General features: G+C 35.5%; 1 protein-coding gene across 1 annotated transcript; it reads right to left on the bottom strand.

The window, feature by feature from the left end:
• Positions 1–7956: 7956 nt before the first annotated feature.
• On the bottom strand, positions 7957–11148 carry LOC125498527 (SUMO-activating enzyme subunit 1B-1-like). The gene is made up of 5 exons (XM_048646751.2): positions 11078–11148; positions 10887–10938; positions 10651–10788; positions 9260–9375; positions 7957–8255 (listed from the first exon to the last, which is right to left on the bottom strand). The coding sequence occupies exons 1-5, from the start codon at positions 11146–11148 to the stop codon at positions 8144–8146; spliced, it is 489 nt and encodes a 162-aa protein (XP_048502708.1). The 3' UTR covers positions 7957–8143.
• Positions 11149–11946: the final 798 nt, after the last annotated feature.

Here is an 11946-nt window from a genome sequence, read left to right as displayed (position 1 = left end):
TGCAGTTTTGGTGGGAGGGTAGTACTCTTTCAGGAATGCTTCAGATATAGCACTCCACTCAGTTTCATTAACATCATTCAGCCACTTCTATGCCTTGTCCTTTAGTGAAAATTCAAAGACCATAACCTTCAACTGATCAGGAGTGACCCCTTGGTGCTTAACGGTACGACAAAGCTGTTGAAACCGTTGTAAATGATTTGCAGGGTCTTCAGATGGATGGCCACCAAATTGATTCTACTGGATCATGTTGATGAGGCCAGGCTTGATTTCGAAGTTGACTGCTTGTATATCAGGCATAGTAGGGCCTGTGGGAACATTGCCAGGAGAAGGTACCCCATAAGATTTCAGCTCCTTAGGAGGCATAATTGGTTCAGTTGGTTCTTCCGTGGCTTTTTTCTGATTAGCAGACTGCTTTTTCTTCTTTTGTGTCTTCTTGAGCTGCCGGATGGTTTTCTCAAGATCAGGATCAGTCTGAACTGGAGAACCTGTTCTTTTAGACCTGGGCATAAAAGAAACAAAGAAAAATGTGCAGTGAGATGGCCTCAATTGGAACTTGAAGTTCCAATGAGACAGCAAAAATAGTCAAATAATTAATCAGAAAGCTATAGAGAAGAGTAACCAATGAACACTGCTTCATCACTTCTTGGATCAAACTTACCCAAATTATCCTTGCCATTGTTGTGAGCATAACAAGTACATCCAAAACATCTTAAGTGAGAGATATTTGGTTTCCTACCTTTGATGAGTTTATATGGAGTTTTATTCAAGATGGATCGTACTTTAGTTCTGTTACATATATAGCATGCAGTACTTACTGCCTCGGCCCAAAAGCTTCTAGGTAAGCCACTATGTAGAAGCATGGTTCGAGACATGTCTTCTAAAGTGCGATTCATCCTTTCTACAACTCCATTCTGTTGTGGTGTTCTTGGTGCAGAGAAATTATGATCAATTCCATTGTCATTACAAAATTTCTCGAAATCTGTATTTTCAAACTCAGTGCCATGATCAGTACGGACAGACAGCAATTTACAATTTGTTTGATTTTGAACTTTTCGAATGTGAACAAGAAAAACATCAAATGTTTCATCTTTCCCACCAATGAATAATGTCCAAACAAATCTAGAGAAGTCATCAACAAGTACTAACACATATTTGCTACCACCTCTACTCCTTACACGCATTGGGCCACAAAGATCCATGTGGATTAGTTCCAAGGGTTTAGAGGTGCTAACAAATGTCTTTGACTTAAAAGATGATCGAACATGTTTGCATCTACCACATGCCTTACAAATTGTTTCCCAATCAAAGTTTATGGATGGTAGGCCATCTACTAAATCCATTTTTCTCAATTTGTTAAGCAGTCTAGAGCTAACATGTCCAAGTCTTTTATGCCAAAGTAGTGGATGATGTGTTTTAAAATATACCGCAAGTGCACGGTGTCTGTTTAGCAGAAACTGGCAAATACGGGTCGATCCACAGGGAGAGGAGTTCTACAGATTTATGTTCAATTATCTAACTACTTCCAGAGAGGAAAATAATTGAGGAATTAATAACTAAGCTAGAGTAAACTAGAACGCAGAAAAATGGGAATTTATCAAATAATTAAAAACCTAGGGCAATCGATCGGTCCACCATGCTTATACCAGATTAATCAATATAATATAGTTCAACAACACTTGGATTGAGGTTCGAATAAATGAAGTATTTCGCTAATCCTTGGTCAGGCATTAACAACTCCTAGATTAACATATGCCAGTACGGTCGCTCAACATAATCAAATCTACCTATTGTAACAAGCCTCTAATGAATATGATCTTTCGATTCTAATTCTTATTAGCTAAACATAACTCATGATATTGCGCAATTACATGAATTAAACAAGTATAACAAATCAATAGGAATTATTCTAATTCAATCCAATTATTGAAGAACATCAAATCACAATCAAAAAGGTATAAACATGGCTTCCCTCTCTAAACCCTAGAAATAGACTACTCACTCATGATGATATTGAAAACGATAAACATAATCAAAGTAAAAGAATTCATGAAATTAAACTAAGTAGAGAAGAATACCAAATGATTGAAGAACGATGGAAAAGGAAATCGACGATCTATATAATCTTCCAATGTAAAAGTTCAACAAAACTAGAGAGAATAAACTAAGTGTTTAGCCCTAAAAAACGTAGAAAATAAGATAGGTTTAACGAAAATACTAAAAACCTATTTATACTAAATACAAAACCGGCTAAAAAACCCGAAAAATCGCGTCCTGAGAGTCCGCCCGGTCGGGCGACGGTGATCGCAGACTTACGACGAAGGAAAAATTCCGCCCGGTCAACCGGGCGAAATCCTCCCGGTCGGGCGCGTAAGCGTTTTTCTTCGTCTAATCGCCCGGTTGACCGGGCGAAATAAAGGATGAAAAATCCCAAGTGTTGAAGTTCGCCCGGTCGGGCGCGTAAGCGGTTTCTTCTTCGAACGCTGCTGGTGGCTAAGTATGAAACTTCGCCCGGTCGGGCCACTCCGCCCGGTCGACCGGGCGAAGGTGTTTCCTCGTCTTTTTCTTCGTGGAATCCAACCAAAACGCTCATTCGGTCTTCCGGATACGCCTTGGACCTTGTGTGACTGCTAGACTTCCGTGTTGCGACTCCGATAAAGGTGCAAAGTACCAAATCCGCATCAAAACCTGCAAAACACGACAAGAACTACAAACACATCAAATCCACAAGAAAAGAGCTCGAAAGAGCCCAAATCGACTATCAAAACTAAGGGGATTAGAGTAAATAATCGATGAATAATGAACACATCAGTGGATTATCTTGTAGGGCACTCATGCATAATTTTATCATTTGGTAAGGTATCTAGACAAATTATATATACATTGTTTAATCTTTTACCTTCCAATATTACTTCCCTAGTTTTCTCATTCAAGATTTGGCACAAGTTTGCTCCAAATTCAACAACATTACCTTTATCACACAGTTGTGATATACTTAACAAGTTGTGTTTCAGTCCATTTACCAACATAACATTCTCGATGGAGTGTGTTAGAGATTTGCCAACGTTGCCAATTCCAATGATCTCTCCCTTTTTGTTGTCGCCAAATGTAACACACCCTCCATTGTGGGCTACTAGTGAGAGGAATTGTGATTTGTCACCTGTCATATGTCTTGAGCAACCACTGTCGAGATACCATAGGTTGCTTCCTCTCACGTTTACCTGCCCACGAATCACTTGTTAGTTTTAGGAACCCATATTTGCTTGGGTCCCTTTTTCTTACGTTGAGCATCTATAATGTCTTTTCTAACCCTGATTTGAGTAACATGTTTAATATTCTTTGCAATTCGATTTTTCTTTTTGTTGCAGTCGTCAATTAGATGACCATTATTTCCACAAAAATTGCAAATTAGATATTAAGGAAGCCCCACGTATTTTCTCTTTAGAAAGTCTCTTTCGAAGGGTCTGGCACTGAGCCTGACACTGGGTTGCTGGTGAGAATATCCTAATCCTTTTTTGTTCTGTTGTTTGTGGTGCAAGTTAAATAATTTAGAGCATTCATCCCATTGGTCCATTTTTCGTGCATCTTTCGAGCAATAGAAAGTTGTGATTCCAAATGTTCAACTGAGGTATTCAAATCACTACTTCTTTTTCGGGAAATCTCTAAGTCCTTTTTAACTTTATCTAGTTCTTCTCTTATCTTTTCATCACTAGGTAACGTGAGTGGAACAATTTCTGATTGTTGTCTTGAGTTTTTAAGTTTATTCAATTCGTGATTTAAATTTTCAATTTGTTCCTCAAGACTAGATTTTTCAGCTTCGAACTCAGTGACTGGCACTGAGATATTTACGAGATTATCAACTAGAGTCTTTTCTTGTTTTAGTGTGTTTATCTCTAAGTCTTTCTCGTCAATCCTTTTCATCAGAGTTTTGTTTTCTTTCAGTAATTCCTTATATTCTGTTTCTAATCCAATTTTTAGCCTGGTCAAATTTTTTATTTCCCTTTTCATGTTATCAAAATTATCATTCATGTTTTGACAATCATCATATTGTTGGACTAGTAAATCAATCCTAGACTGTTTTACCTCGTTTGTACCTTTATGGGCCAATTCAAGTGTGTCCTAGATTTCCTTAGCTGTAGTACATGCCGAGATCCTTGATTATTCATCAGGTCCAATTCCAGATTGGAGAATAATCATAGCTTTGTAATTCTTTTCGGCTTTTCCATAGTCAACAGAATTGTACTGATCTTCCTCCTTGTCGATCATCTTTCCTTCGGCATCTTGACTTGAATAGGTAGAGATCTTTATGATTCTCCAGTATTCAAAATCAGAACCTTGAATGTAGATCCTCATCCTAGTCTTCCACCATCCATAATCCTTCCCGTTGAAAACAGGACACTTGGAATACCTGTCACGATAGTCATCTTGCGTGTTCATGATTTCTATTCTCTAGATAGGAGTCTTACGAGAATAGCCTGCTCTGATACCACTTGTTGGAACCCAAGGGAACACTCAAGAAGGGGGGGGGTTGAATTGAGTGGTGAAATCTAATCGATTTTCGCAAAAATCCTTTTGTGGCTCAGTGCCTGGCACTGTGCCAAACACTCGTAAATCGCTGTTTTAAGTTTTTGCGAATAATAAACTAAAAGATATTAGATTTGACACGTAAACACAGGATATAACGTGGTTCAATCTCACCTTTGAGATCTACGTCCACAAGAAACAAAACTCTTTATTTCTTTGAATCCTAAAATATCAAACTCTTGATACAATAAGATTCCCCTCACTACTAACCCTAGTAATGACTCCCAACACTTAACTCTAAGTGTTGACACTCTCTATAATGTTAAAGTTACAAATAAAGAACGATCCTGAATGATGTGCTTCTTAGTCAAGCAAATAGAGGACAATTACAATTGTAAAATAGTAACTAAAATCTAACTCGCTCAGTGCTATGCTCAGTGCCAGAGGAAATAGTTTCAGCTTTTAATAGACTCGATTTTTTCTCTCTGAAAACGTGAGATTTAAAAGTGAATTATGATTCCCTTTTATAGGACTTGGTTTGGACGAAAATCTTTCAAAAATATCTTTATCTTTTAATCCTTGATTTAAGGGATAAAACTTTATCTTTTTCTATCTTTATCTTTTAAACTTAAAAAGATAAGTTTTCCATATTAGATTTTCTTTTCAACTCAAAGCCTGTTTATATCTAAAAGGTATTTTCCAAATCCTTTTAGAAAATCTGAAAACATGTTTTTGTAAAACTCTATTTTATAAAAATCTTGTTTTTTAAAACACGTTTTTATCAAAACCTGATTTTTATTAAAATCTTTTCAAAAACTCGTTTTTATCAAATCCTGATTTCTATTAAAATCTTTTCAAAAACTTGTTTTTATCAAAACCTGATTTTTATTAAAATCTTTTCAAAAACTCGTTTTCCTTAACCCCTTTTTATTTCTGATTTCGAAAACCTATTTCCCTTTTATATAGATATATAATTTTAATATAATTATTTACTTTCTTAACTCAAAGAAAATAATAATTATACTAACTTTATATTTATACATTTAGCACAGAGCATATCACTAAGTTAGAGCATATTACATTTTAATCCAAAGTAACTATTCTAAGAAATTACAAACTAGAACTTCATTCTTGATTCTTCTTTTCTTCAAAGTCTTCGTTTATCAATTTCTTTCTTCATGCATCTGTTGCAACTGTTACATACTTTCATGCTACAACATATTATATTAATTTTCATCATCAAAACATAACATGTGCATAAAACATAACATGTTCATGCACAAAAAATTTCCCCGTTTTGATGGTGACAAACCATAAATATAATATTGTTAAATAAATATTTGTTCCCCCTTAAAATAGTATGATTTTATTAATGTGTGAACTAGTTACCGTGTCTTTTCCCCTTATGTGGGTGTACTTTTCCATTATACATTTACAATAGTGACAAAATTTACCCTATGATTGAAAGAAAAATGCTAGACATAAGGGAATATGTAGTCTTGCGTTCTATTCTAAATTCATGGATTCCTAATTATAAGATATCTTTTGAACTTGATCAATTTGTGTTGTGGTTGTGTAGTGTTTGGAATTTTTGTTTTTTCAGTGTTCTGTTATTTGTAAATTTCATTCTTAATTAAGGGCATAATGGGCTAGACGTGAAGTTCTTCAATTTACTGTCATTGGCATCACAATAGATGTTGCAACTTAAAATTGTAGTTTATGAAAGAGTCAACTCTGAACTTGAAATGAGACAACTAGATCAACATGGAAGATATTGAGCGTGCTATCTATTCACCTTATAAAAATAAGTTCCATTAAATTATAAATGTAAGTTCCGACAAGTATCCGAAAAAAATTCTTCACCTTACAAAAATAAGTTCCATTAAGTTATAAATGTAAGTTCCGAAAAATACCCAAAAAAAGTTCTTCACCTTACAAAAATAAGTTCTATTAAATTATAAATGCAAGTGTCGACAAATACATCAGTGCTACACTACATGTACATCGGTGCTACACTACAAGTACATTAAATCTCAAGGACAATATTAAGTATTCCTTTTTAAACTGAGTTCTAATTTCACCCATGTGCTTGAATGTTATTATGAAGGTTTGGCATTGAAGAAGAGAGATCATTTTAAGTTAATTGGAACTCATATACATTTCTTTTATTAGAGTTGGAACTCATGTACATTAGGTCTTTGTCATATGTACATCATAGGTAACATACAAGTACATTAAATCTCTTATAAATATAAAATTTAGTTTTTGGGCAATATCATAAAAAAAACATGAAATGTGATTTATGTATATGTAATTAATTGTAATGAATCTTTCAACTAAGGTTTCTATTTTGTCTTTCAATTAAAATTATTGTGTTCTTTTTCTAGATTAATTTGAAGATTTCATGGAAACTCAACCTACGATTAAGGAAGACCCTGATCAACATACTCCAACAGCACAAGAAGCAGGTGAATGATTGGCTTTCTCCTATGTGAGAACAAGAATTTCAATCATATATATTTATCAATTTTCAAATTAAAGATTTCTCTTATATGATAGTTTGTGACTTTTTGATAATTATTATGCTAGTTTAGCACTATATTAAAAATTAGTGATATGACATAATTAGTTTGACGATACTAGTGTTCATATTTTCATGATGAATTAGTTAGATAGATACTATTCCACTTAGTCAAAATTTTGTTTTGCTATATTTTTGTGCATAAATAATGCCTAAGAGGAAAAAAGTATATGCATTGTCTAGTGTCTGCATATGATGAAACTACTATATGCATTCTTGTCTAATGTTTTGCATAATTTATGCTTAATTCATATATGATATATGATTTCCTTTTCAGCTAATCTCACTACAAGAATAAACGATAATAACGACGGCTTTAAGCCATCGCTAATGTGAATAAAGTCGTCGGTAAAAGTATCAACGACGGCCAACCGTCGGTATTAGTCGGACGTTGCAGATATAGTCGGTGTTTAAGAAAATAACGATGGTTGGGCCGTCGTTGATACATCAACGACTGTTCTGGACCGTTTTACCGACTGCCTCAAATAGCCGACGTTCCCTTTCCAACACCGACGGTTTCAAGCCGACGTGGAGACAACGACGGTTTTGAGCCGTCGTTAAATGGTGATTCAGCGACGGCTACAAGCAGTCGCTCATTGTTGAAGCCGACGTTGCTTAATGTGTAGCCATCAACAATAGTTTCTTTGTACGACCGTTTAGCCGTCGTTGTGTGAAGTTTAGCCGTCGTTCTTATTTTTTATTACGTTAAATAGTATTATAATATTATATATTATAATTAAACCTGTACCTACTGCACGACAGCACCGAAATAATACATTGAACCTGAGCCCGCATCGCATCACATTGTCAATTTTTCAATTACAAAAATATGCGATTTTCATATATATTATAATTTGCGTAAATAATTATATAATTACATGAAATAGATTAAACTTGTGTACACAAAAGAGATCCCGATGTCGGGAAATAAAGTAGAAGTCGGGTTCTACAAAAATATATATCGGCAAATCTAGAAACTAATAAGCTAGATGCCGATAAAATATAGACACTAAATGTCTACAGTTAAACAAACTACCTAGATTAAATATATGTATGCAAAATAGATCCCGGTGTCGGGAAATAAAGTAGTAGTCGAATTCCTTGCCTCCACCTCTTCCATCTGTGTAGTGACCTTTTCCACATGCGCCTCAAGCTGAGAAAAAATGGACGGCTCATAATTAAAGTACAGATGAAATCTCTCACATTCTTTTTGCAGAATTAAACAACATAAATATAACCCACAAACTACAAGCAATAAATGAAGCAAACAAGTAACATTGAAATAAATTCCCAGAACAAAAATGGGAGTTTTAATCTTAGTCCAGAACAAAAACAAAAGCTAAATTTATAACCCACAAACTACTTGTATTTGTAGTGCTGCAAATATATTTGGTGGGTGAAAGTGAAATGCACAAGTCCAGTTACTAGCCGTGAAGTCCACCCCCACTACTCCTACCCCTGCACTCCCCCCCTTCACTGACCCCCTGCACCCCCGCCTCTCCCTTCCCACCCCCTGCACCCCCACCACTGCACTCCCACCTGCACTAACCCCCTGCAACCCAACCCCACCACCTGCACTAACTCAAAGCAAAGATCAACAAGTAGTTTCAATGAGCAACAAAATTGAAACTACTTGTTGATCTTTGCTTTGAGTTACTCTAAGTTGGTATGCTGCGTCTTCTCAAATTTGAAAAATGTTTATAAGTCTTAAACTAATTATGACCCAAGCAAAGTTTAAGCTTGTTTTTCCTTTTTTTTTCAAGACATTTGGGTTAATGGATATTGCTAGAAATTGACTATTATTTGTACTTTGCTTGGCATGGTATTGGAGCCCCCACTTTATTAGAAGTGAGTGTGGACAAACCCAAAGGCAGAAAAACACAGAGAGTGAAAATAATGATAACTCAGATGAGTATAAGCTGACAAAAATGAAAGAACAGCATGTGGCCCATCTGAATGCTCTTGTACAACTATGAAAATTAGCAATAGACTAGAATCAGGTGCAGAATAAGACCTGTATATTTAAGCGTGACGATAGACCATAGAAAGCAGTATGACGAACATGATTAAATATACACATCTGCACATTTTTCAATTCCATAAAAAAGAATAAACTCTCATTAACAACCAACACCTCAATAGAAGAGTTTTGCTTACATTAGGAGGGAGATATGGAGGTAACCAAGGAAGAGCACCCAAAGGCCTGTTAAAGGCTCTTTGGAGAGCCCTATGTATGTTTTCTTCTCTCTGAGCTTCTTCTTCAGTTTATCAACCTAAATTTCAATTCCAAAAACATACCTTAAGCAAAAAAAAGATTTAAGATGATCCAATTAAAAAATATGTACTTCATATTTAAAAAAAAACAGAAAAAAGTTGATGGGATTTAATGAATACATCTTGCAACAAAGCAAATTTCTTCTCTCTGCTTTTAGGATTTCCATTGATTTTAGCTTTCCCTGAACTTGGTGGTCTAATTACCTGCATCTCCACCTTGTTTTCCTGTGATAATTGCCAACAGTTATTACATAAACTCCAAAACCAACAGAAATCTGAAAGAAGATAAGAGAGACATAAAATTAGAAAAAAGGGGAAATCTTAACATAGATATGATATAAAGATTAAAATCAGCTTACTTTCTCTAACTCAATTTAAAAGGAATTTCTACCCTTTTCCATTTTCTTACTTTCTGTAACAATATACCAAGGACACATTAACATTTTTAATACAAGCAAAAACATCTGTTGATGCACTTCATCAGTCAATGTGAAAGACTTGATATTAACGACAAAGAGTGAATAACCTTGACAAAGTCTAAGACTAGCTGACTAACCCCCAACAAACCAAGCCACAGCCAAAGTCAATAGCACATTAACTTAAGCATAAAGACGTGAAGACTAAAAGTCTCAATACACTAAACTCTCCAATTATGCTGAAATATCATCCAAATACACTATGATCCTCGAAAATCATAAGTAAGCACAGCAGAGTATAAACTATCTATGTTGGATACATCTAATGACTTGAGGGGAGTCCAAGTAAAATAGCTTCTCAATATGGTCACTATTAACCATATCACCATATCAGGTTCTCTTACCAAACCAAACAAAGGAAATCATGTATATCATTTACTTTTCGAAAAATTTCACATTATATAAGTGTAAAAACATAATTAGCAATAGTTTCATACTATTTCCTTATAATTTCTTATTCAAGGATATATCAACTTGATTCTGAACATAGCATCAGACTTGCTGCTATGAGATATCAAATTACGAAATATTCAGCAAGCAGTAGTTCAATAGCCAACAATCAAAAAGCTCATGTTACCACAAGAGGAATTTAATCCCAACCTGGCATACTTGGATACTAAGTGGTCTCCCTCAAATTTAAAACCAATACCATAGCTAACAACCAATTAATACAAGAACATGGTCAGGAAAAATAAACTTCAATAGAGAACATATATAGGGTATTCTGCAAAGCTGCAGACCTTTTCCCACAGAGACGTAAACCATTGGGTTAAAATCCTTCAAAGAGTCACAGCAAACCTCTGCAATTGAACGTCCAGCATAGAGCTTCTCATCAGGAGGAATCAAGAAGTTAGCACTCAATGCTTCCTCTGTCACTGGACTATCATCCACCAATTTAACACTTCCAACACCAGCTAACACAATGTTCTTGCAGACCTGCAATATACTCAAAAAGGAGGCAGGATATAGACTTTTTGTAATATATTGCATCAAGCAAATTATTGCAAAAAGGAAAAGAGATCAGGGAAATAAACCTCAGAAACTGTCCCCTTAATCCCACCAATCAGCACATGGGCTTTGCTCAATCTATAGCATTAAAACCAAACAAGTGTAAAAGATATGACGTATAAGCATTCACGCCTAAACTGCAGATAATCATTCTGCATCACAAATAAGAAATACACCTTGGACAAAAATAAAATCACTCTCACACACACACACTAACCGTAATGCAGTTGTGAGCTTCACATTTAAGGTCAGGCCTGACTGCGGAACCCTAGCACGAAGAGAATCCATAATTTATGAAAACAACGAAGTATTTACTATCAAATGAAGGTACTTGCTGAATTCATCTCGCAAAAAGTATAACGCAAATATAAACAAACATCGCAAGAAATTTGAAAACATACAAAAAATTCTCAACTAATTCCGGAGCAAAAGTTAGCAAAATCGGAATTGAAGCCTCAATGAAAGATAATACCTGGAATAGATCACAGTGAAAAACATGAAAAAGGAGGGAGTTGTGACTGCTTCAGCCTGCAATGTCGCTTTAATTCGACAAGGAAAACCCACTTTTTAGGGTTTGGTTTCATGAGTAACAAACAAAAAAAAAAGAACAGAAGATGAAGCAGTGTTCACCGGCGGCAAAGAGACGGAGTGAAAATGAGGTCGGTGTCAATGGCTTCTCCAATTCGCCGACTGAACTTCTCTCTTTTAAGTTGCGTTGAAATAAACCCGACTGATAAGGGCCACTTTATGTTAACCCCTTTTTCCCTTCCATCACCGACCGTTTAAGACTGTCACTTTAGGTAAACAAAATTTCAGAGGCACATTAATCTACCTAGCGACGGCTTGAAACTGTCGTTGTTTTTTCAACGACGGTTTAACAGTCGTTGCATCCTTTACAAGCAGTCGGTGTTTACCGACGGCCTACCACGGACGTTGTTTTAGTAAGAACGACGGTTTTTTTTACTGTCGCTGTTAAGCAGTCGTTGTTTTAGCATTTTCTTGTAGTGTGAGAGTGCTCTAGTACTTAGTTCTTTCCATACAGTATATGGGTTACACCTAGAGCATGCCCTTTTGTTACCCTAGGAG

Source organism: Beta vulgaris, chromosome 6 (genome assembly GCF_026745355.1).
Source record: "Beta vulgaris subsp. vulgaris cultivar EL10 chromosome 6, EL10.2, whole genome shotgun sequence".
Taxonomy (NCBI): Eukaryota; Viridiplantae; Streptophyta; class Magnoliopsida; order Caryophyllales; family Amaranthaceae; genus Beta; species Beta vulgaris.
This window is presented reverse-complemented; position numbering and strand designations above follow the sequence as displayed.

Coding starts and splice junctions, on each gene's coding strand:
- LOC125498527 (XM_048646751.2), bottom strand. CDS start 11,148: ATGGATTCTCTTCGTGCTAGGGTTCCGCAGTCAGGCCTGACCTTAAAT. Junction 10,939..11,077: donor AAGCTCACAACTGCATTACG/GTTAGTGTGTGT, acceptor TTAATGCTATAG/ATTGAGCAAAGCCCATGTGC. Junction 9,376..10,650: donor CTGGACGTTCAATTGCAGAG/GTTTGCTGTGAC, acceptor ATTGAAATTTAG/GTTGATAAACTGAAGAAGAA.